The sequence below is a fragment of the Rhinoraja longicauda genome, chromosome 27, assembly GCF_053455715.1.
Source record: "Rhinoraja longicauda isolate Sanriku21f chromosome 27, sRhiLon1.1, whole genome shotgun sequence".
Lineage (NCBI taxonomy): Eukaryota > Metazoa > Chordata > Chondrichthyes > Rajiformes > Arhynchobatidae > Rhinoraja > Rhinoraja longicauda.
This window is the reverse complement of record NC_135979.1, coordinates 17,267,646-17,289,414: the sequence shown is the minus strand read 5'-3', so window position 1 is coordinate 17,289,414 and position 21,769 is coordinate 17,267,646. Positions and strand designations below refer to the sequence as shown.

Genomic DNA, 21,769 nt, shown 5'->3' with positions numbered 1-21,769 from the left:
TCCTATCTTATTATGCATTTAAAAATATTTCTACGAGTTGACAATAATAATTTTGCAATAGTAACATTCAATCCCACCAACAACTCTTGCTTGCTATAAAGGATTATGCCTCTGCAATAATTTTGCACTTGTAACTTGTACACTTGTACAAGTTTGATAATTACTTTATTTTTCACTGAGCCCATTTTTAAGAGAGGTTAACATACACCGGAAAACAGTATTTAAACAGGATTTGTTATTTTATATCTGAATTTTATGACATCATCCAATTGGATTTAAGATGCTTAAATTGTGGAACAGTGGTTGTGTTATTTTGTAGTACTGATAATAACAATTGAAACATTAAGCTTAAATACATTTTGTATTTCTATTCCTTTAGCACAGCAAAAGGTCCAAATGTATAATTTGACACCATGTCACAAAAGGAGATAAATTTGGTTGGAAAGAAAAGACAAGCAGAATGATTTAAGGTTGGAAATCTAGAAATTAGGACTTTGGCAGCACTGGTGGTAAGATGGCCATATGTTTCATATGTAATATGAAATATGTAATATGTTTCATATGTAATGTTTCAATAATACCATTTGGGAATCAAACATCTAAATGTGGAGGTAGCAAGATTTCTCATTGGCTGAAGAAGTTTATAAAAATTATAAGATAAGGCCATGTAAGGATTTGGAAACAAATGAGTTTTTTTTAAAACAAGGCCTTGCTTAGCAAGGAGCTATCATTGATAACAAGTACACAGGATGGTATGCCCACCTTATTTACAATATGCAACCTCATATCTCACTAATATTATGGTGTATACAAAACAAAAATATAATCTACTTTTATGGATTTCACTGCAAGGGGTTTATTGATAACCAAGTATTTTGAAACTGTTGCATTTTTCTGCCAACTGGGGTTCAAGAGTTGAAATTACAATTGAACCAGAATCTTATTAAACAGCAGTCAAGACCTTATTCATACGCAACTCATTCTTCCCTCCTCATCATTTATTCCTTGCCCTCAAACATTTGGAAAAACATTAGCTAATTGTTACATCTACGTTAATCGCACTTACTGCAGAATATTATGCAGCCGTCTGCACTTCAAACTGAAAATATTCTGGAAATTTTATTGGAATATTGAACAAATTTTACAAAGTTTAAAGCTTAATGAAAAAAATAAATTTAGAAAGCTTTCAAGTTGAATTGGATCTTAGCATGAAAGGAAATACTCATATAATTTTAATCATCAAACATGGAGCTACATCTCGGTTCATTACTGGTAAAGGTTCCTTTCCTTTACATCAGCATGAGAATGAATTTCTCTCCAAATCTACTGAGTCTTCCAATTTTATTGATTGCTAGTAATTGATTTACCATCATATCTGCTACACTAATAATATTGCTGTACCCACCTTAGCTACAGATCAAAAAATCCTTTTCATCAAAAAAACTCAAGTTTCTATTGACTATCCACTATTAGAGTGGACAAAATTTTTGGTTGCTTATGTTGGTTGTTTTTGATTCGCTAACTAATGCAATAACATAACTTCTCTCATATTATCTGTATCCAAATAGAATTGCATAATAATGATTCATAATTTATTGGCCACACATTCACATTTACCACCAATTGGAGTTAGATGAGATCCATATTCTAAGACTGTAAGCTGGATTTAACATACAGATACCCAAATTAAAAAGAGTACCAACTTGCTCACTTGATCTATTTAACTGTCAACGTCTGGGCCTGGTAAACTTCTTGAATCGCTTTTGACATCCAAACTATAAATCCTAAAATTGTTCCAGTGTTGGTTATAACATCAGCTATCATGGTCCTAGGGTCTGGAATTCTATCATTAAACCTCTCTATTCTTCTATCTCTTTCCTTAAACAAACAAAAAAGCTCTGTTCAAGTATTTGGTTATTTGATCAATCTCATTCTGCAACCTGCTGTCAAATTGTATTTGTTAATATTACCATGAAACCTATTGGAATTATTTGGTACACCAGAGACCTTATATGTACGATTTGGTCTTCCAAGTAAGTTTATGCAGATAGATGACAAATAATAATAAAAACATCACAAAATGGCTTTCATCATATGATCCAGAGGGAGGGGTATGTTTGAACCCAATACCAATGGGATAAGGAAAACAAATATACAATCATAATTTTGTTCATATTTTGGAGATTAGTGCAGCATGATTCTGGCCTTAAGCTTAAAGGATTCTCTCGAGCTAGTCAAAGAACATTAGACTCATTACAACTGAGAAACAAACTTTATAACATGCACACATACATTAAAATCACATCCAACCAGTAATTATTAAAAAGAGAAGTTTTAAAATGGTGCCAGAATTAATGGCAAACATCTGACACCAAGGGAATGATGCATCAAGACACAGGGATATCGTTTCCACCCCATTATTATGTGGACAATACAAACAGAGACAGGTTAGTGATTTAGGGCTATCAAACAGTAATACAGTCCGTTAGAGCAACAATGGTGAGGTTTATTTTTAGACAACCAGTCTGGTCTTCTACTTGTTTCCTTTGAGAGGTCGAATGTGAATCAAAAATAATTATTGCAGTCTAAAGCAGTTCTGACAGATCAGAACAGTATTTTATATTGGACATGTTTCAGATTCTTTCCAAGTTCATTTAAAATACTATTTTCTAGCCCTTTAATTTTACCTTTCAACGTGAAGAAAAGGGTTCATCAAACTCTCATTATTACAGCAGTTCTTGGAGGGAAAAGTAACAATTTTATCCACATACAATAAAAAGAAAGACAAGACAAACAGAAAAAGACAATAATGAGAATGGTTACAATTATAAATATATAGTCAAGTGCTGGAGAACTTTCTTCAGTTGTTTGGAGTCCACCCAGCCTCCCTCCATCTGTGTCATATCCTGGTTAAACAACGTTCAGTTTCACACCCAGGACTGGGCAAATCCTTGGCTCTGGCTATTGGCCCCAAAACAATAATCTTGGTGAACAGACTTTTTACTCAACCGATGGAACACCAACACAATGTTCACTATGTACAAGTTAGAAAATATCCAAGTAAAATTCAAAGCTGAAGATTTGGATGCACTAATACCACAATTTTTAGTGCTTTAAAAAAACGTTCTTCACATAGTTATTCAACACCGAACAATTCAAGCTATTTGACCTTGAACCAAGTGATCAGCCTATGACACCAGTCAACCAATGCTTATTTGCCCAGAAAAAGTCATGTAAAGTAGAATTAGCACAGCCCCATTATATTTGTTGAGATTCTTTTGGAAAAATTGATTCACAAACGGTCAGCAAAGACTGAAAGGGAATTGGTTCTGGAGCAGCAAGTATTTGGCTCTTTCCAACTTAGAAATTATCCCAGAAAGAGTCTTCCCAGCTTCCCCAATCAGATTGGCAATCATTCCGTAATATTCTGTCCAGTTTACCAACTTCGTATTAGACTCCTTGGGCAAGTATCAATTCATGTTCATGCCCCATTTGAAAACCAATAAGGGACCTGTATTGGCTGGAGTTTCTTTGGCCTTTACGTTTCCAACTCTATATAATGGTATGTAACTGCACTTATTCACTGTGATGCTTAGGGAAGAGAATTTGCAATCCATCTGGAAAGGATGGAGTAAAGTGCAGCACTAAATAAATCCTTCACCATCTGTCAAACCTCTCTGGATCTGCTGCTTGTCATCCACATTGTCTCCAGCAGACTCATTCTCTTCACTTGATTCTATATACACAGGCCAGTTAGCATCTTTGTCTTCCTTCTCTTGGGTGTCCAAAATCTGCTCAGTCTGGCTCAGATTGACTGGAGACGTTTCCTCATTTGTTGTCATCACACACGTGCAGCTATCGCAGAGGCCAAACCGCCTTGCGCCATGCTGCAGGTTGCTGGTAAATGTTCTCCTGCATCCTTTGCAGACTATTGGTCTGTTAGAACGATGCACCTAAGGAAAGTGGAAGTCAAATAGATGTTTTAATTGAATGGTGCACTTCAGCATTTTAAGCTAGAACTAAAATAAGTCAATTATCACCAGTCTTTATTGAGCACTCTCAATACTGTACTGTATACCCAGTGTAGATTTTTCTGCTCCCTCTCTAGATTACGGTTTAAATCTATACCGTGTAACCTTGCAAGATTGCAAGGGCATATGAATAGGCCACTAGGCCCCCCAAGTCAACCTCGCCATACAATACGACCTTGATTGACCTAAGCTGTCGTTTACTCCTCCAGTTCCCCATAATTTTCTATTCCTCGATCCTTTTCCGTCTTAAATACAGTTAATAATCTTGTTCGTGACTTGCACCAGTGAATACCCTGTCAAGCCCTCTTAAGAACATTTTATGATTTGAATAAGATCATCTTTTATTCTTCTAAACTGCAAGGTCTATCTTGAGAGGAAACCCCCTTATCACGAGGATTAGTCGGGCAAATTTCCTTTGGACCACCTCTAATGCTGCTATGTAATGTTTAGGTTATGGGACCAGAACCAAGCACAGTACTCAGCTGGTCTCACCAACATCCTGTACAATTAACAAAACATCCTTATTCTTAAGCTCTAACCTCATCATAATAAAGGGCAACATGCCAATTTCTTTCATAACTACTTGTTGGACCGGCCTACTAATATTTCTGTGATTCATACATCAGAACACACATCCTGCTGAATACCTCCCAGTAGTATTTTGATTTAGAAATGTTCTCATTGGTATTCTCTCTTCATTTAAATAATAATAAATCACCTTTTGATTCCTCAAGGTAATGATTTCACCATTTGACCCACGGCTAACACTGCTCATTACAAAATTGCTGTTTATGCAACAAAATAGCATAACATTTTATATCTGGTCTAATTGCACCGATGTTTTTCAGACTGCCTTCTGTTGAATAAATAGTTCATGCGAAGGATAGAATACCCTTCCAGATCACAAGCAGTTCCTCTTGCAACACCAATGGGTAAAGCATTTGTGCGGTTAGATATTGGGCTGTTTGGGTACACGGCTGAATTTAATCTACTTGGACCACGATGGAAGTGATCAATGGAATTGTGCACCAGGGAGTTGGAACCGCCAATTTGCTATGTCAACTAAATTAAACTAAGTTGATATAGTACAAATCTGAATCGTTATTTTCATTATGGGGCAGTTATACACACATGTCTTTACCATCTGTGACATTCAGATGCCTTGTGCTTTTTTGTTTACCCAAACACTGCTGATCAATGACTGCTTGTACATCCAGGACTGGGATCAAAAGCCCTTAATGCAAGGCATTTTTGACACTGATCTGTGGTATTTGTTTATTAGACTTGCCCTTGCACTGTTTTTCTGATTGCATTTCTGCATCTTTTGGAATCCAGAAGGTGATTTGCTCAAGTTATGATGTTAGCAATGCAGTATTTTTTTCAGTTGTGATACTTGACATATATGCAATCAAACAGCAAGAATAACAGAAAATTGAAGGGAATGCCCTTCAATATAAATTCTAATGTGAGGATCACAAATTCTGGAAAACAAACTACTGTATCCTTTAGTCAAAAAAGTGTCAGTTGGGGGCAGTCTTCTAAAATATTTTGCATACCAGGTCATGAATGTGAAAGCAGCCAGGCATGAAAAAAATATTCAGATAATTGAAAATCCAGCATAAAATTGAATAGGGAATGTCATGTTTGAAATACCTTACTGAAGCTTTTAAGTGGTGCCTAAAATATTGGATAGAAGAATATCTATAGATATTTTTTCTTAAAAATGGACAAAAAAAGCATATGATAAAGTCCCTAACTTGAGTCTGTTAACAAACATTGGGGATTGTTGAATGGATAGCAATCAACAATTTGAGCAGCAGGAGACTGAGGAGGGGTAATGTGCAGGTTCTCTAATTGGCAGAATGTGATGATTCTGTGGCGACACTTCAACTTTGAACTAAATTTATGAATAATTTGAATGATGGGATTAAAAAGTCAGATAACCAAGTTTGCAGATGACCACTTATACTGACATTCTTCAGTGTATAACAAATCCTATACTTAACTGCAGTCCCCACCTTGACAAAAATCAGCTGAAGTCCAAATGCTAACATTCTAAACGCTCTGACTGTCCGAACTCCTGGATCCCCCCCCCCCCAAATGTCTCCAAGTTACATTGATCTTCAGTTTATTGAACTTTACTCCCCGTTTCCTTCCCCAGTCCATCTCAATCAGTTCCCCAATAACAAAAGCAACACACCAGGCCCTAGGCAGGCCTCTATCCCAGGGACAGCAAATACAGATTCATGAACTTGCATTTTTCTGATGCCTAAAATCCTGGGCCTCGAGTACCACTGAAACCTACTACAGCAGGCCTGAACTCATTCTTGGTGAACCAGTCAATGGCCATATGGCATGTCATTTTCAGCACATTACTACTTCTGGGCCTAATTTAAAATCGTACAGACAAAGAAACAGAACTGAAGGGTCTCGACCCGAAACGTCACCCATTCCTTCTCTCCTGAGATGCTGCCTGACCTGCTGAGTTACTCCAGCATTTTGTGAATAAATACACCTTCGATTTGTACCAGCATCTGCAGTTATTTTCTTACACTTTCTTGCAATAAATGAGCAGCCACTTGACAGTACAGTGTAAAACAGTCAAAATGAACTGAGGGCAACAGCTGGAGACAAACCAGAACAGTCTGCTTAAACGTTAACATTGAGTAAACTTTATGAAAAGTAGATTGCATTCTTTTAAAGTCTGTGATGAAAGCAGATTTTTTTGTTTAATAGTATGCCCAGGATGGTTTCCTTACTCAATAAATTGCTATCTGCAGAAGCATGCAGTACCAGACATGGTTACAGGATAAAATGTCAAACATTTAAGAAACTATGGCCAGATTATAACTAGATTCAATGTAGACTGGGAAAAAAATTACAACAGATTGAGACATTTTGACAAAATAAATGGACGCCAATATTGAACAGAATTGTAGAGCAGTAATAAGAAATATTTAATCAGGCAACGCAAAGGCTAGAAAGGTAAACGGCAATATGAAAAATATCTAAGATTGGTGGATAGATTAGGTGGAGCTCAATTCAAACTAAAACCACCACTGATTTCTAAAGGGAAGTATATATTTCATCCACTTTTCATCCAAGAGAAATGCAGAGAACGCGATTAAAATAGACTTTCAAAAAGCATTCGATAAAATATAGCAAGTATAATAACAAAGAAATATAGCAAGGATCCTGATGATAGGTTTGGGCAACTTTCAGGCTGTGGAAAATGAGAGGTCTTCAGTTACTTGTTTTTCTTTTTTTCTTAAAAAAATTAACTGACATTGGTGGCACCGTCACTATTTGGGCACAATTCCTGAACCTACAACACTGGAAAATTATGACTAATGCATCTACAATTTCCTCACCTTTTTTCCCCCCGAATACACAGGAATAGAAACCATCTTAAAATCTGTCCACCGTTTTCCCCCCATAACTTACTTTTGGATTTCGTTATACTGTCCTCTTCCTCTATGCTGACAAATAGATGAAGTTCTGGTTTTAATAAATCAGGCAATTTATTTTTTTAATTCCATTCCTGGTGGTATCCATTTTGAATGGGGCAATATTTCCCTTCATCACTGTCCTTGTATCATTATAATCAGAAGCTAATTATGCTGTTGTGTATGAAGGAACTGCAGATAGACACAAAACGCTGGAGAAACTCAGCGGAACAGGCAGCATCTCTAGAGAGAAGGAATGGGTGATGTTTTGGGTCGAGACACTTCTTCAGCCTGATGTCAGGGGAGAGAGAGATACATAGAGAAGGAAGTGTAAGGTGTGAAAACGGGACAAAGGGAATGCAGCTCAAGGCAAATGTAGAATAGATCATTGTTAGCTGGGAGAAGATAACAACAAAGCAAACAGAGATAAAATGTAGTCAGAGATAATAAGACTGGTCGGAGAACTGGGAAGCGGGAAGGATGGAGAGAGAAGGAAGCAAGGGTTACTTGGTTAATGTTCATACCGCTGGGGTGTAAACTGCCCAATTGAAATATGAGGTACTGTTCCTCCAATTTGCACTGGGCCTCACTCTGACAATGGAGGAGGCCCAGGACAGAAAGGCTAGTGTGGGAATGGGAGGGGGAGTTAAAGTGTTTAGCAACTGTTACTTTTGCTGTTAACTGATTTTTTAATATATTAATTACCTTTAGAATTTTTAATGTTCTCGATATTAGCTTGATTATTTTTATAGTTCACAAAAAATCATTGATCCCCAACCTTCCTTGTATTTTTTTAATATATAGAGGACGGACTGCCAGAGGTGGTAGTTGAGGGAGATGCAATATCATATTTCTAACATTATTCTGCAGATTTTCAATAAATCATGACCAAGCCGAAAGTTAGAAAAATACATTTCAGAGTTAAAATATGGTTCTCTGGTAGATTTTATTAAGACAAGTTTCAAGTTAAAATTATAAAATCAACTTGGTTCCTTAAAAAAGGTAGACACAAGGAACCATAGATGGTGGTTTACCAAAAAGGCACAAAGTGCTGGAGTAACTCAGTGGGTCGGGCAGCATCTGTGGAGAAAATGGACAGACAACATTTCAAGTCGGGATCCTTCTTCTGATTGTAGTGGGGGAGAAGAAAGCTGGAAAAGAGGTGGAGGCGGGAAAAAGCCTCTGCAAGTGATAGGTGGATACTGGTGAGGGGGTGGGAACAGGGGGTTATGGGCAGATTACTGGACAAAGGCCAGAAGTGAAAAGACAAAATGTGAGAGTTAAGGAGACAATAGACAATAGGTGCAGGAGTAGGCCATTCGGCCCTTCGAGCCAGCACCGCCATTCAATGTGATCATGGCTGATCATTCTCAATCAGTACCCCGTTCCTGCCTTCTCCCCATACCCCCTGACTCCGCTATCCTTAAGAGCTCTATCTAGCTCTCTCTTGAATGTATTCAGAGAATTGGCCACCACTGCCCTCTGAGGCAGAGAATTCCACAGATTAACAACTCTCTGACTAAAAAAGTTTTTCCTCATCTCTGTTGTAAATGGCCTACCCCTTATTCTTAAACTGTGGCCCCTGGTTCTGGACTCCCCCAACATTGGGAACATGTTTCCTGCCTCTAACATGTCCAACCCCTTAATAATCTTATACGCTTCGATAAGATCCCCTCTCATCCTTCTAAATTCCAGTGTATACAAACCTAGTCGCTCGAGTCTTTCAACATATGACAGTCCCGCCATTCCGGGAATTAACCTAGTAAACCTACGCCGCACGCGCTCAATAGCAAGAATATCCTTCCTCATATTTGGAGACCAAAACTGCACACAGTACTCCAGGTGCGGTCTCACTAGGGCCCTGTACAACTGCAGAAGGAACTCTTTGCTCCTATACTCAACTCCTCTCGTTATGAATGCCAACATTCCATTGGCTTTCTTCACTGCCTGCTGTACCTGCATGCTTCCTTTCAGTGACTGATGCACTAAGACACCCAGATCACGTTGTACGTCCCCTTTTCCTAACTTGACACCATTCAAATAATAATCTGCCTTCCTATTCTTACCACCAAAGTGGATAACCTCACACTTATCCACATTAAACTGCATCTGCCATGCATCCGCCCACTCACACAACCTGTCCAAGTCACCCTGCAACCTCATAGCATCTTCCTCACAGTTCACACTGCCACCTAGCTTTGTATCATCGGCAAATTTGCTAATGGTACTTTTAATCCCTTCATCCAAGTCATTGATGTATATTGTAAATAGCTGCGGTCCCAACACGGAGCCTTGCGGTACCCCACTAGTCACTGCCTGCCATTCTGAAAGGGACCCATTTATCCCCACTCTTTGCTTTCTGTCTGTCGACCAACTTTCTATCCATGTCAGTACCCTACCTCCAATACCATGTGCTCTAATTTTGCCCACCAATCTCCTATGTGGGACCTTGTCGAAGGCTTTCTGAAAGTCGAGGTACACCACATCCACCGGCTCTCCCCTGTCAATTTTCCTAGTTACATCCTCAAAAAATTCCAGTAGATTAGTCAAGCACGATTTCCCCTTCGTAAATCCATGCTGACTCGGAACGATCCTGTTACTGCGATCCAAATGCTCCGCAATTTCGTCTTTTATAATTGACTCCAGCATCTTCCCCACCACTGATGTCAGACTAACTGGTCTATAATTTCCCGTTTTCTCTCTCCCTCCTTTCTTGAAAAGTGGGATAACATTAGCTACCCTCCAATCCACAGGAACTGACCCGGAATCTATAGAACATTGGAAAATAATCACTAATGCGTCCTCAATTTCTAGAGCCACCTCCTTAAGCACCCTGGGATGCAGACCATCAGGCCCTGGGGATTTATCAGCCTTGAGTCCCATCAGTCTACCCAAAACTTTTTCCTGCCTAATGTGGATTTCCTCCAGTTCCTCTGTCACCCTAGGATCTCTGGCCACTAGAACATCTGGGAGATTGTTTGTATCCTCCTCAGTGAAGACAGATCCAAAGTACCGGTTCAACTCTCCTGCGATTTCCTTGTTCCCCATAATAAATTCCCCTGCTTCTGTCTTCAAGGGACCCACATCTGCCTTGACTATTTTTTTCCTCTTCACATACCTAAAAAAGCTTTTACTATCCTCCTTTATATTATTGGCTAGTTTACCCTCGTACCTCATCTTTTCTCCCCGTATTGCCTTTTTAGTTATCTTCTGTTGCTCTTTAAAAGAGTCCCAATCCTCTGGCTTTCCACTCTTCTTTGCTATGTTATACTTCTTCCCTTTTATTTTTATGTTGTCCTTGACTTCCCTTGTCAGCCACCGGTGCCTCTTACTCCCCTTAGAATCTTTCCTCCTCTTTGGGATAAATTGATCCTGCAACTTCTGCATTATTCCTAGGAATACCTGCCATTGCTGTTCCACAGTCTTCCCTGCTAGGGCCTCCTTCCAGTCAATTTTGGCCAACTCCTGCCTCATGCCTCTGTAATCCCCTTTGCTATACTGTAATACTGACACCTCCGATTTTCCCTTCTCCCTCTCCATTTGTAGAGTAAAACTTATCATATTGTGGGCACTGCCTCCTAATGGCTCATTTACCATTAGAGAAGATGATAAGAATAGAAGAGGCGGAAAATGTGACGTCAGAGGAAAGAATATAGTTGGAAAGGGAAGGGGAGAAATGGGTTCACATCCAGGTGGTGCACAGGGAAGAGAGGGAGAATAAAAAGTGTTCCCATGGGCTACCATCACAAGAATGGAGCAGCAACCTAGATTTTGTCTATAAATCCACAGAATGGCTCTAAGATATAATTAACATTGTTTAAATTAGTCAGGAAAACAAATGCCGAGATATGCATGTTTCAAAGTATGGGCTCATATTTAACAATCGTTGAGGATTGGATGGTTCAGTCATGAGTTCTTACTCACACTTAAAGCATGACTTCGAAGATGCTCAAGTCTGGTGAATCTTTTTCCACAGGTCTCACATGGATATGGGCGCTCTCCCGTGTGTGAACGCATGTGCCGTTTCAGGATTCCTTTCTGCTTTGCTGTGTAGGTGCAAAACGGACACTTGTAGATCTTTTTTGGCACAATTATCCCATTCCCTAAAAATAGAAACCATCAAGTGTTATCACATAGAACAACCCAAATGGAATTGTGGTCAGAAATAGAAGTAAATTGAAATAGGATATTGTTGGCAAACTCCAAGAATAAATTATCCAGATTTAATTTTCCAACATCTGTTTGAAGCACTGGCAATCAATAATGATTTGTAACCCATGACCCTCCCCTTGAATATAATAGGTTCAGAATTCAGCAACCTTCAAACAGGATCTTACAATTCCATTTAAATATGTGTAATCTAAAACATTGGATCCCAGGCATTTAACCTGGTGAATATCTAATCCAGTAATTTCAAAACTAGAGTCAACGAGAAGAGATTTGGGGAAAAAAAGTTTTGCAAGGATTTCCACACAACTTTGAATGATGGATCGATCAAAAACTTTTCAAGAATAAAAATAGGCTGTGAAGAAATCTATAAATGAAGAAACTACAAAAGGGTTTTATTTAAACAAATGATAGAATTAATAACAAGAAGGTTTTAAATTTTAATTATGCATATTACATTGTTAGGACAGGGAGAGAGGAAAGGAGCGTTGCTAAATCTAGCTGTAAACATCAAAACTGAGTTGATACATGAACAATACAGTATATGATCCAAGTAGTAACAGAAAAAAGTACTAAAATAAAACCAACATGTCACTTCCTTGATTTGTAATTTTTTGTTTCCCACGCCCTAAAATCAGATTGCATCCTAAAACAGTTATCTCAGCATTCAAGTATTTGTGCATTTAATTCTCCATGTTTCTGTTCCAGAATCCCCTTTAAATTATGCGATTTAATTGTTAGTGTCTTGCTTTCTTTGATAATACATCACTTCGCACTTTTATATTTCCATTAATTGTAGCTGTATGTGAGAGAATTGAATAATGGCCAGTGAGATATCCACTTTCATAAAGTCAGTGTAATTACATTTTAACATCTACAGTGGGGAACATTTTAGAATCTTTCAATAAAGATTAATTTGCTTATGAGGAAGAAAAATAATGAGAAGCAGCTAACAAATTCCTGAAAAGAAATTAATATTCAACAATACTGAGATGGTCCTTCAAGGAGATGAATGGTATCCCAGATGGAAAACTCAATAAATGTAGGATAAGCAAACCTTCCAGTTGTCTTTGACAAGGACCTAAACAGAATACTACTGAACATTAAAGGAGATGGAATTGTGAATCGTAGTAAACTGGATTAAAAGCAGATTATAAGGGAGGACACAGAAAATGGAATCTAAGGACAGCTTCCCCATGTACATGAGAGTGATTAACTAAGCCTCCCAGGGTTGCATTACAGACTACTACTGTTCATTGTATACTTCAATGATTCACGTGGTAGACCTACATGAAATTAGGGTCAAACCTGCACTTTATATTAAAATGAAAGATAATGCTAAAGAACAAAAGAAGTTGTAAAAGCATATTACCATGATGGTGATGTTATCAAATAAATGGAAGATGCAAATCAATTATCATTGTGAAGTGGTATCCTTTGTTAAAAATAACCATACCCTTAATCAGAGAAGGCTTAGTTACAGGGAAGGTCAGAGAGTGTTGGAATATTTATCCACAAAATGATAATAAAACAAGGAGAAATTCCTCTTTGGATTATTGGCAAATTGGATGTTGCAATTCATTTTTGAAAAACGAGGAACAATGTAAATTGCCCAGCTACTTCCATATCTTGTATTAAACGTAATTAATTTTATATCATAAGACATAGGAACAGAACTAGACCATTCTGTACATTGAGTCTGCTCCGCCATTTGGTCATGGCTGATCTGTTTTTCCCTCTCAACCTTATTCTCCTTCCTTCTCACCGTAACCTTTGATGCCCTTTCTAATCAAGAATCTATCAATCTCCACTTTAAAAATACCCAATGGCTTGTCCACCACAGCCATCTGTGGCAATGAATTTCATAGATTCTCCTCTGGCCATCCTCTGGCTAAATTAATTCCTCCTCATCCTCATTTTAAAGGTATGTCTTTGCATTCTGAGGTATCACAAAATGCTGGAGTAACTCAGCAGGTCAGGCAGCATCTCAGGAGAGAAGGAATTGGTGACGTTTCGGGTCGAGACCCTTCTTGAGACTGAAGAAGGGTCTCGACCCGAAACGTCACCCATTCCTTCTCTCCTGAGATGCTGCCTGACCTGCTGAGTTACTCCAGCATTTTGTGATACCTTCGATTTGTCTTTGCATTCTGAGGCTGCGCCCCCCGGTCCGAGACTCCCATTAGTGGAAACATCCTCTCCACATCCACTCTATCCAAGCTTTTCATTATTTGGTAGGTTTTGCCCCTTATCCTCCAGAGAATATAGGCCCAGAGCCGTCAAACACTCCTCACACTTTAACCCAATCATCCCCAGGATCATTTTTGTGTATATTATTTCCAATGCCAGCACATACTTCCTCAGATATGGGGCCCAAAACAGGTCACAATATTCCAAATGTGGCCTTACCAGCACCGTACAAAGCTTCAGCCTTACATCCTTGCTTTTATATTCTAGTCTTCAAAATGGATGGCTAACATTGCATTTTCCTTTCTTACTACTGGATCAACCTGCAAATTAACCTTTTGGGAATCCTGTTTCAGCATTCCCATGTCCCTTTACACCACCAATTTCCAAATCCTCTCTCCATTTAGAAAATAGTTTACACCTTTATTCGCCTACTAAAGTGCATGACTGCATACTTTGCTACGCTGTATTCCATTTGTCACTTCTTAACCCGCTCTCCCGACCTGTTCAAGTCAGGCCGTTTGAAAATCCAAGTAAACAACTTCCACTGACTCTCCATTGTCTGTCCTACTTGTAACTTCCACAAAGATTTTCAACCGATTCGTCAGGCAAGATAGCTCCGTAACTAAACCATGCTGACTTTGGCCTGTTTTATCGGAGTGCTTCATGTACGCCGTCATCTTTAATAATGGACTCTAAAAATCAGATTGTCCATCATTTCTTTATTCCCCGTTACTACTTCTCAAGCATATTTTCCAGCTGTCTAACATCCATTCTTGCCTCTCTTTTACTCTTAAATGCCCGAAAAAACTTTTGACATCCCTTTTTATATTATTGGCTATCTTACTTTCGTATTTCATCTATTCTCCCTTTTTTGTTTTTTAAGTTGCCTTCTGGTGTTGTTTTATAAACTATCCAATCTTCTAGCTTCTTGCTAATCTTTGCCATATTATACACCCTTTCTTTTGCTTTTATGTTGTCCATGACCTCCTTTGTCAGTGACGGTCATCTCATTCTCCCCTTAGTATATTTCTCCCACTTTGGAATGAAAAGATTCTGCATTTTCTGAATTACTCCCAGACACTCCTGCCATTGCTACTCCACCATCATTCCTATTAGGGTCCCCTTCCAATCAACTTCAGCCAGGTCCTCCCTCATGCCTCGGTAGTCACCTTTAATCAACAGTAATACCGATACATCCGATTTCAGCTCCTTCCCCTTAAACTGCAGGTTAAATTCTATCATATTATGATCACTGGCTCATAAGGGTCCCTTCACCTTAAACTCTCTAATCAAATCTGGCTCATTATACAACATCAAATCCAGAATTGCCTTTTCCCTAGTAGGCTCGACCACAAGCTGTTCTAATAAAACCAGCAATTAGACATTCTACAAATTCCTTCTCTTGGGATCCAGTACCTACCTGATTTTCTCAGTCTACCTCCATATCGAAATAAGAGAATATTGTGTTTTGTGGCAAGAGGCGAGAACATATAAAAATATTATGCATTGCATAATACCCATGCACTGCACTTTGCTTCTGGAATTTAAAGTGGAGCACAGCACACAATTTACTATATCGAGTGTTCATTACAACTGATCAAGGAGGAATTGCCACTGTTTTTTATGTTTGTAAAGGCGAATCCCCAAATCCCTCTGCTCATCCCCATAACCCAAACTTTACTCAGAGTATAATTATTACTTTATTTTTAAATTGTTATTTCTCGCGATAGCTCGGCTGAGAAGATGCAGATATTAGATTAAACACAAGATTTAGGCCAAGGAGCAGGGAAACATTAAAATCATAAATGGCTCTGGAATTCATTACCCAGATTAGTAACTGAAGCATTTAATAATCAGTTAAAAATGTTGCTGAAAGAGATACTGAAACAAAATGAGAGAATGGGAGAACCCCTCACGACTACTCACCAGAGGGTAAACCCCATATACTTCAGATTGGTCCAAGTCATCCAAGTCTGTGTGGTCATTTTAATGTAATGACTCGAGGTTTCTTTGCAACTTTTATTAACCCTATTATTGCAGGGAGCAGCTCCAGATTTGAAGTCAGAGCCATACAGCCCCGAAATATCCCCTTCAGCCCAACTTATTGCCCATGTCAATCAACGGGCCCCTTCTACACCAGTCCCACCTGTCTGCGTCAGCCCAAAGTCCACTATATCCTATCCATGTACCTGTCCAAAAGTCTTTTAAATGTGATATTATACCAGCTTCAACTACAAGTCAAGTCAAGTCAAGTCAATTTATTTGTATAGCACATTTAAAAACAACCCACGTTGACAAAAGTGCTGCACATCTGACCAGGAAGAAAAAAAAAGAAACATACAGTGGCAGGCAGCCAAACACAACGGCGCGGCCATCTTGAACAAAATGTTAATTCAATCACCCACAGTCCAACAATAAAAGCACTAAACAGGCACCCAAAATTACCCAACCCCAAAAACTACACCTTCTTGCCTTTCGTTCTACGTACCGACACTTCCCTCTATGAAAAATTTGCCCCTCAGGTACTTATTAAATCTTTCCAATCTCACCCTTAACCTATGTCCTCTGGTCTAAATTCCCCTACTCTGCATAAAATACTTCTTATACACCTCTATAAGATCACCCATCAGCTTCCTGAGTTCCAAGGAATATAGTCCTGGTCTATACAACCTCTCTATAGTTCAGTTCCTGAACTCCTGGCAATATCCTTGTAAATTTTCTCTGCCCACTTTCCAGCTTAACAACATCCTTCCTGCAGCAGAGTGACCAACACCGAACACAATGGTCCAAGTGCGGTCTCTTCAACATCTTGTACAAATGTAACATAACAGGCCAAGTTCTATACTCAATACCCTGACTATTGAAGGTTAATGTATCAGGAACCTTCTTGACCACCCTATGTACCTGTTATGTTGGTTTAAAAACAAGGTAGACACAAAATGCTGGAGTAACTCAGCGGGACAGGCAGCATCTCTGCAGAGAAGGAATGAATGTGTGACGTTTCGGGTCGTGACCCTTCTTCAAACTGATGTCAGGGGAGAGAGAGATACATAGATATGGAAGTGTAAGGTGTGAAAATAGGACAAGGGGGAGACCCCTTTGTCCTATTTTCACACCTTGCACTTTCTTATATCTACCTTCGATTTAAACTAGCATTTGCAGTTCTTTCCTACACATTTTGTCTGCTCCACTGTGAAGTCTCCTCAAGGTATGTCTACTTTGAAGAAGTTCTCCCTTCTCTCAGCTAACAATGATCTATTCTATATTTTCCTTGATCTCCATTCCCCTTGCCCTATTTTCACACCTTACACTTCCTTATCTATGTATCTACCTCTCCCCTGACATCACTCTGAAGAAGGGTCTCGACCCGAAATGTCACCCATTCCTTCTCTCCAGAGATGCTGCCTGTCCCGCTGAGTTACTCCAGCATTTTGTGTCTACCCTGGAGACTATCTATGATGGACTGAATGACCTTCAAGTGTGCAGAAAAAAGTAAGGAGAACCAATGTTTGCTTAAATTGGCTAAATATGACTAGCAATGTCCTCCCAAGAATCAGGAAAGGGCTAGAGCTTTTCATTACATTTGCAAATTACATAGCTAAAGGAACAGAAAATTGCAAATGTAAGCTAACTGATGATAGAGTTTAGCAGGAGCATAAATAACGTGCAGGGAAGTACAAAGTTGCAAAGAACATTATAGGGTAATTGACCAGGCAACATTGTAGCATGTAAATCTAGCAAAGAAAGCTTGGAGTATTTTCTCAATAGCAAGAAGCTCAATATTGTGGATGATCAGAATTTTGGATCCAAGTTAAGATGTAGTGCAACCTTTTTTGAAAAAAGAAAAAGCTTGGTGGAATGTTGTTTTTTTTAAAATCTCAAGAGGTTTGAAAAGAAAGCTGGAAGTTAGTTTACAGCCGAACAGAATTCTCATCGCGTCCTATCTGGAGTAATATGCAGAGTTAAGAGAGTTAGAAATCTCTGGAATTCATAACTTCTGAGAGCTGCAGATGCACGTTGTCGTAGGCATATTTGATACCTTGTTCAATATATTTCCAGACTTTAAGGGAATCAGAAGATAGTGTTAGGATAGCCTAGTGAACGAGGCACAAACGGCCAATTTAATAAAGAGCAGACTAGGCTTGAGCGGAAGCACAATCTATTCCTGTGATGCTGCCTGTCCCACTAAGTTATTCCAGCATTTTTATGTCTATTCCCGTTTCTGTTCTTATCTGGGAAAACAGAATCAAACACCACCCTCCCCCACACAGTCATTTGCTGATAGGAAGAAATACATCCAACCTATGGATTGGTGTCCAGACAACTTTATGTCGGGAAATATTAATTGCCCTAATGCACTGGACTCTGCATGGTCATTTTATGATCATGAGGAATGTAACCAATGTTAAATCAAACCTAATTTAAGAGTGTGGATATTAAAAACAAAAAAATGTGGCCTCAGTGCCACATTATGAAAATTCAAAACTAACATGGCTGATGTTTCCAAATTAACCCAGATTTTTTTCAGTTTAATGATAGCTTCTCTCAGGCCTATATGTTATTTAAGAATGTAAGAAGGAACTACAGATGCTGGTTTACAACAAAGATAGACACAAAATGCTAGAGTAACTGAGCGAGTCTGGCAGCATCCCTGGACAAAAGGAAGAGGTGATGTTTCAGGTCGGAACCTTTCTTCAGACCTATTTAGTGTTATTTAGGTACTTAGTTATTCCCAGTCTTCTTATGGAGATAAAATGTTCTCCATATTAGTATTTATGTTTAGGTTAGTCATTTTCTGTATCACCAGAGGATTTACCGTTCGTTGATAAACACTCCTGTATTATAATGCTGTTGCAGTGCTGGTAATTATTCCTTAGTAATAAAGATCTCACCTGCATCTTCCCCATACCAATCGCTCTGTACATCCATCATATTAGAGAAATTGCCCCCTCCATCATCCGGCCGCCCCCCTCGGGAAAAGTGCTGCATGATGTCCTCTTTCCGCTGGACATTCCCTGTCCTCAGTAGAACTTCCAGGAATTGCTTCATCTGATAATTTTCATAAGCTATTTCCATTGCTGGGGCAGCCTGCAGTCTGTCCTCAGCCTGCTCTGTGCCAGATGGTGTAAACTGTCGGAACCTGTCTACTGATTCTTCTTCATCGTCGTCAAATTCAACTTTTGGTTCTGGAAGCTTAGGTAATGATGGAGGGTGCACTTTATCTGGAGAAAGATTATCTTGATCCTTTTGTGCCAGATCTATGGGATAAGTACTGCATTCATTCCAGTTGAGTCCTTTATTATTCTCAGGGTTCGAATCTTTCTGTTGGTGAATTGATGTAACGGGGTTTGAACATTGACTCCCACAAAAAGACACCGCCTCTCCAAAGGCATTTATATTATTTCGATTCTCCACATGACTGCAGTCATCATCCTTTTCATCTTTCACACAGATGTCAAGAGAAGATCGAATGTATAACTTACAAAAGCTGACCACATCAGTCATCTGCAGGTAACTAGCAGCGGACATAACTTCAATAACATTCTTACTGCAAAGGTTCAACTTTCCAGAATAAAGGAAGTCCAGAATAATTGAAAAGGCCTCAGACGTAACAATATCCAAGGAAGCAGTACTAGGACGTCCACTGTCATGAATATAGTGAATTAACAAGGCTCTGAAGTAGCCACTGTTAGCAAATAGAACATTCCGGTGAGCTTTGAAGATTCTTCCCTCCACAATAATACTGCAGTCACAGAAGAAGTCCTGCTTACGCTGCTCATTTAGTTCTCCCAGAAGTTTAGTGTAATATGATGTGATCTCCATCTTTCATGAGCAAGACTTTATCCGAAAGCTATTTCTTTGCCTGCAAAATAAACAAAAGGCACGAGCTTACCAAAATGAAACAGCAAAAAAAAATGTTTTCCATTTGACCCTTGGTATCAACATCAAGCAATTGACGGCCCAAGCTGAATATAGTTTTTCAAGAATAAAATACCAATGATGGAAAAGGTCTCACAATAATCACGTGGAGGAAAAAGGTCCATTCATTTAGTCCATTGTGTCAGAGTGCAGCCTAATTGGAGTTGGTTTATTATTTTCTGAAAGCTGCTTGTTATGGCTCAATAAAATTTGTGCCATCATAAAAAGAGCCTAAAACAATTATTTTATTTGGTTTAGAAACTTGCCGTCGTAGTTTAGTAATTCACTGCATACTTGTGAAGAGTATTGTGCTGTGCGATCATGCTTAATAAAAGCTAGACCATACAATCTAAATACCTGACTGGTAGCTACACGAGGAAATGAATGACCCCTTCAGGTCAACATTAATAAATGCAGAGGTGTGGGAAAGAACTGTAGATACTGGTTTAAATCGAAGGTAGACACAAAATGCTGGAGTAACTCAGCGGGACAGGCAGCATCTCTGGAGAGAAGGAATGGGAGACGTCTGAAGAAGGGTCTCAACCCGAAACATCGCCCATTCCTTCTCTCCAGAGTTGCTGCCTGTCCCACTGAGTTACTCCAGCATTTTGTGTCCACCTTTAATAAATGCAGATTGCCAACGAAGAAACAGGCACTATCAAACCATTGTTGATTTCATTTATCAACATTTTCAGTCATACTCTGAACAAAATAAAACTATTCAATTTGAATTTTAGACAAGAGACCAACAAATGCACATTTACCACCAGATAAACTGGATGCTTGCCATTCATATTAAATTGTTTGAACGGTGTGAATAGGCAAGACTAAAATAAATGCATAATCAAATCCTGTGACTTCAGATGCAGGATTAAGTACCATTTAATAGAGGAAGCAGATTTTTAAAAAATCATTATTATAGTATGGTATTAATAGTAAAGTTCTGTTGACAAAAAGAAAGTCATTCATAACATTAGATAACAATATTATTTAAATAGTAATATTTTCATTCATAAATACATATTTTACACAAAAACACCTTCAGTTTGCTATCTAAAAAACTGTAATGGTTTTCCAGGAAGCTGTTAGGTCTGATCAACGGTGGCATCCTCAATTTCAAATTAAAAAACGGATTCAGAAAATATCAGACAGCAAATAGCTGAATACTTTTTAAATAAAGGAAGGTCTATATTTTGAATGCTACTAATTAGCAATACTCAGGAAGCTGATGTGGGCTATTGTTTCGGGTTCAATTCTGATGGGCTAATTTAAAAAAAATTAAGGTTCTTTATATGACGTCACGGATTTTATTGATCCATTACATGAAGCCTTCAGAAAAGAAACACCCTGTAAAATACCAGGCACTAATAATTACATGAATCCAGTAATTAGACATAAAACTATTTCAGTGGCTATACCTGCTGCAACGCAGCTCTTAGCAGTTCCCAATGAATACTCCAAGAGGTCAGAGTTTAGGGTTACAATCTCTGATTCTCTTCCACAGACATCCGTCACAGCTCAACTGTTATCTGGTCAACTCGTTAAAAAGCCGGAATGATGTATTTGTTTCTTTATTTACCTTTCCTCCCTTTCGTGAAGGCAGAGATCAAACCGATGGCCATACGTCTTGCCAACCTAATTTTACACCGGAAATCGCGGCGGCACTCGTTGATTGATAAAGACACGTACCAATTAAAAGCCCCGGGCAGCGCCGCAGCCAATGGAAAACTGGCTGGTGGGCGGGACAAGTGAGCCGCCCTGCTTGGTTTCATGGTCCGAAGGCCTATGAGCGTGCGCGGCGCTCAGCATGCCGGGGGTTGTAGTTTACACGCTCATTAGTCGCCACGGCAACCTGCCCCGGAGGAACTACATCCCCCAGAGTGCCGCGCGCCGAACCAGCCGCGGGTCACGTCTGTGGAATGGCAAGTGGCCGGCGATGGGTTTCCGTTCCCTTCACTTCTTGACATCGAACATGGCAATCGGCATAATTTTCACCTGGCAGCACCAGCTAAACGCGGT

General features: G+C 39.1%; 1 protein-coding gene across 2 annotated transcripts; it reads right to left on the bottom strand.

Annotated features, from left to right (window-relative positions):
* Window positions 1-695: 695 nt before the first annotated feature.
* On the bottom strand, window positions 696-21,533 carry LOC144606602 (zinc finger and BTB domain-containing protein 8B-like). 2 transcript variants are annotated; one of them, XM_078422873.1, is made up of 4 exons: window positions 21,440-21,533; window positions 18,724-19,694; window positions 11,402-11,580; window positions 696-3,953 (listed from the first exon to the last, which is right to left on the bottom strand). In XM_078422873.1, exons 2-4 carry the CDS (start codon window positions 19,652-19,654, stop codon window positions 3,645-3,647), a joined length of 1,419 nt encoding a protein of 472 aa, XP_078278999.1. In that variant the 5' UTR covers window positions 19,655-19,694; window positions 21,440-21,533; the 3' UTR covers window positions 696-3,644. The 2 variants fall into 2 exon arrangements, with proteins under 2 accessions (XP_078278999.1, XP_078278997.1); XM_078422871.1 differs by lacking the exon at window positions 21,440-21,533 and adding an exon at window positions 21,330-21,396.
* Between the last annotated feature and the right edge of the window lie 236 nt (window positions 21,534-21,769).

Coding starts and splice junctions, on each gene's coding strand:
- LOC144606602 (XM_078422873.1), bottom strand. CDS start 19,654: ATGGAGATCACATCATATTACACTAAACTTCTGGGAGAACTAAATGAG. Junction 11,581..18,723: donor TTGGTATGGGGAAGATGCAG/GTGAGATCTTTA, acceptor TTCTATTTTTAG/GGAATGGGATAATTGTGCCA. Junction 3,954..11,401: donor TTCGAAGTCATGCTTTAAGT/GTGAGTAAGAAC, acceptor CACTTTCCTTAG/GTGCATCGTTCTAACAGACC.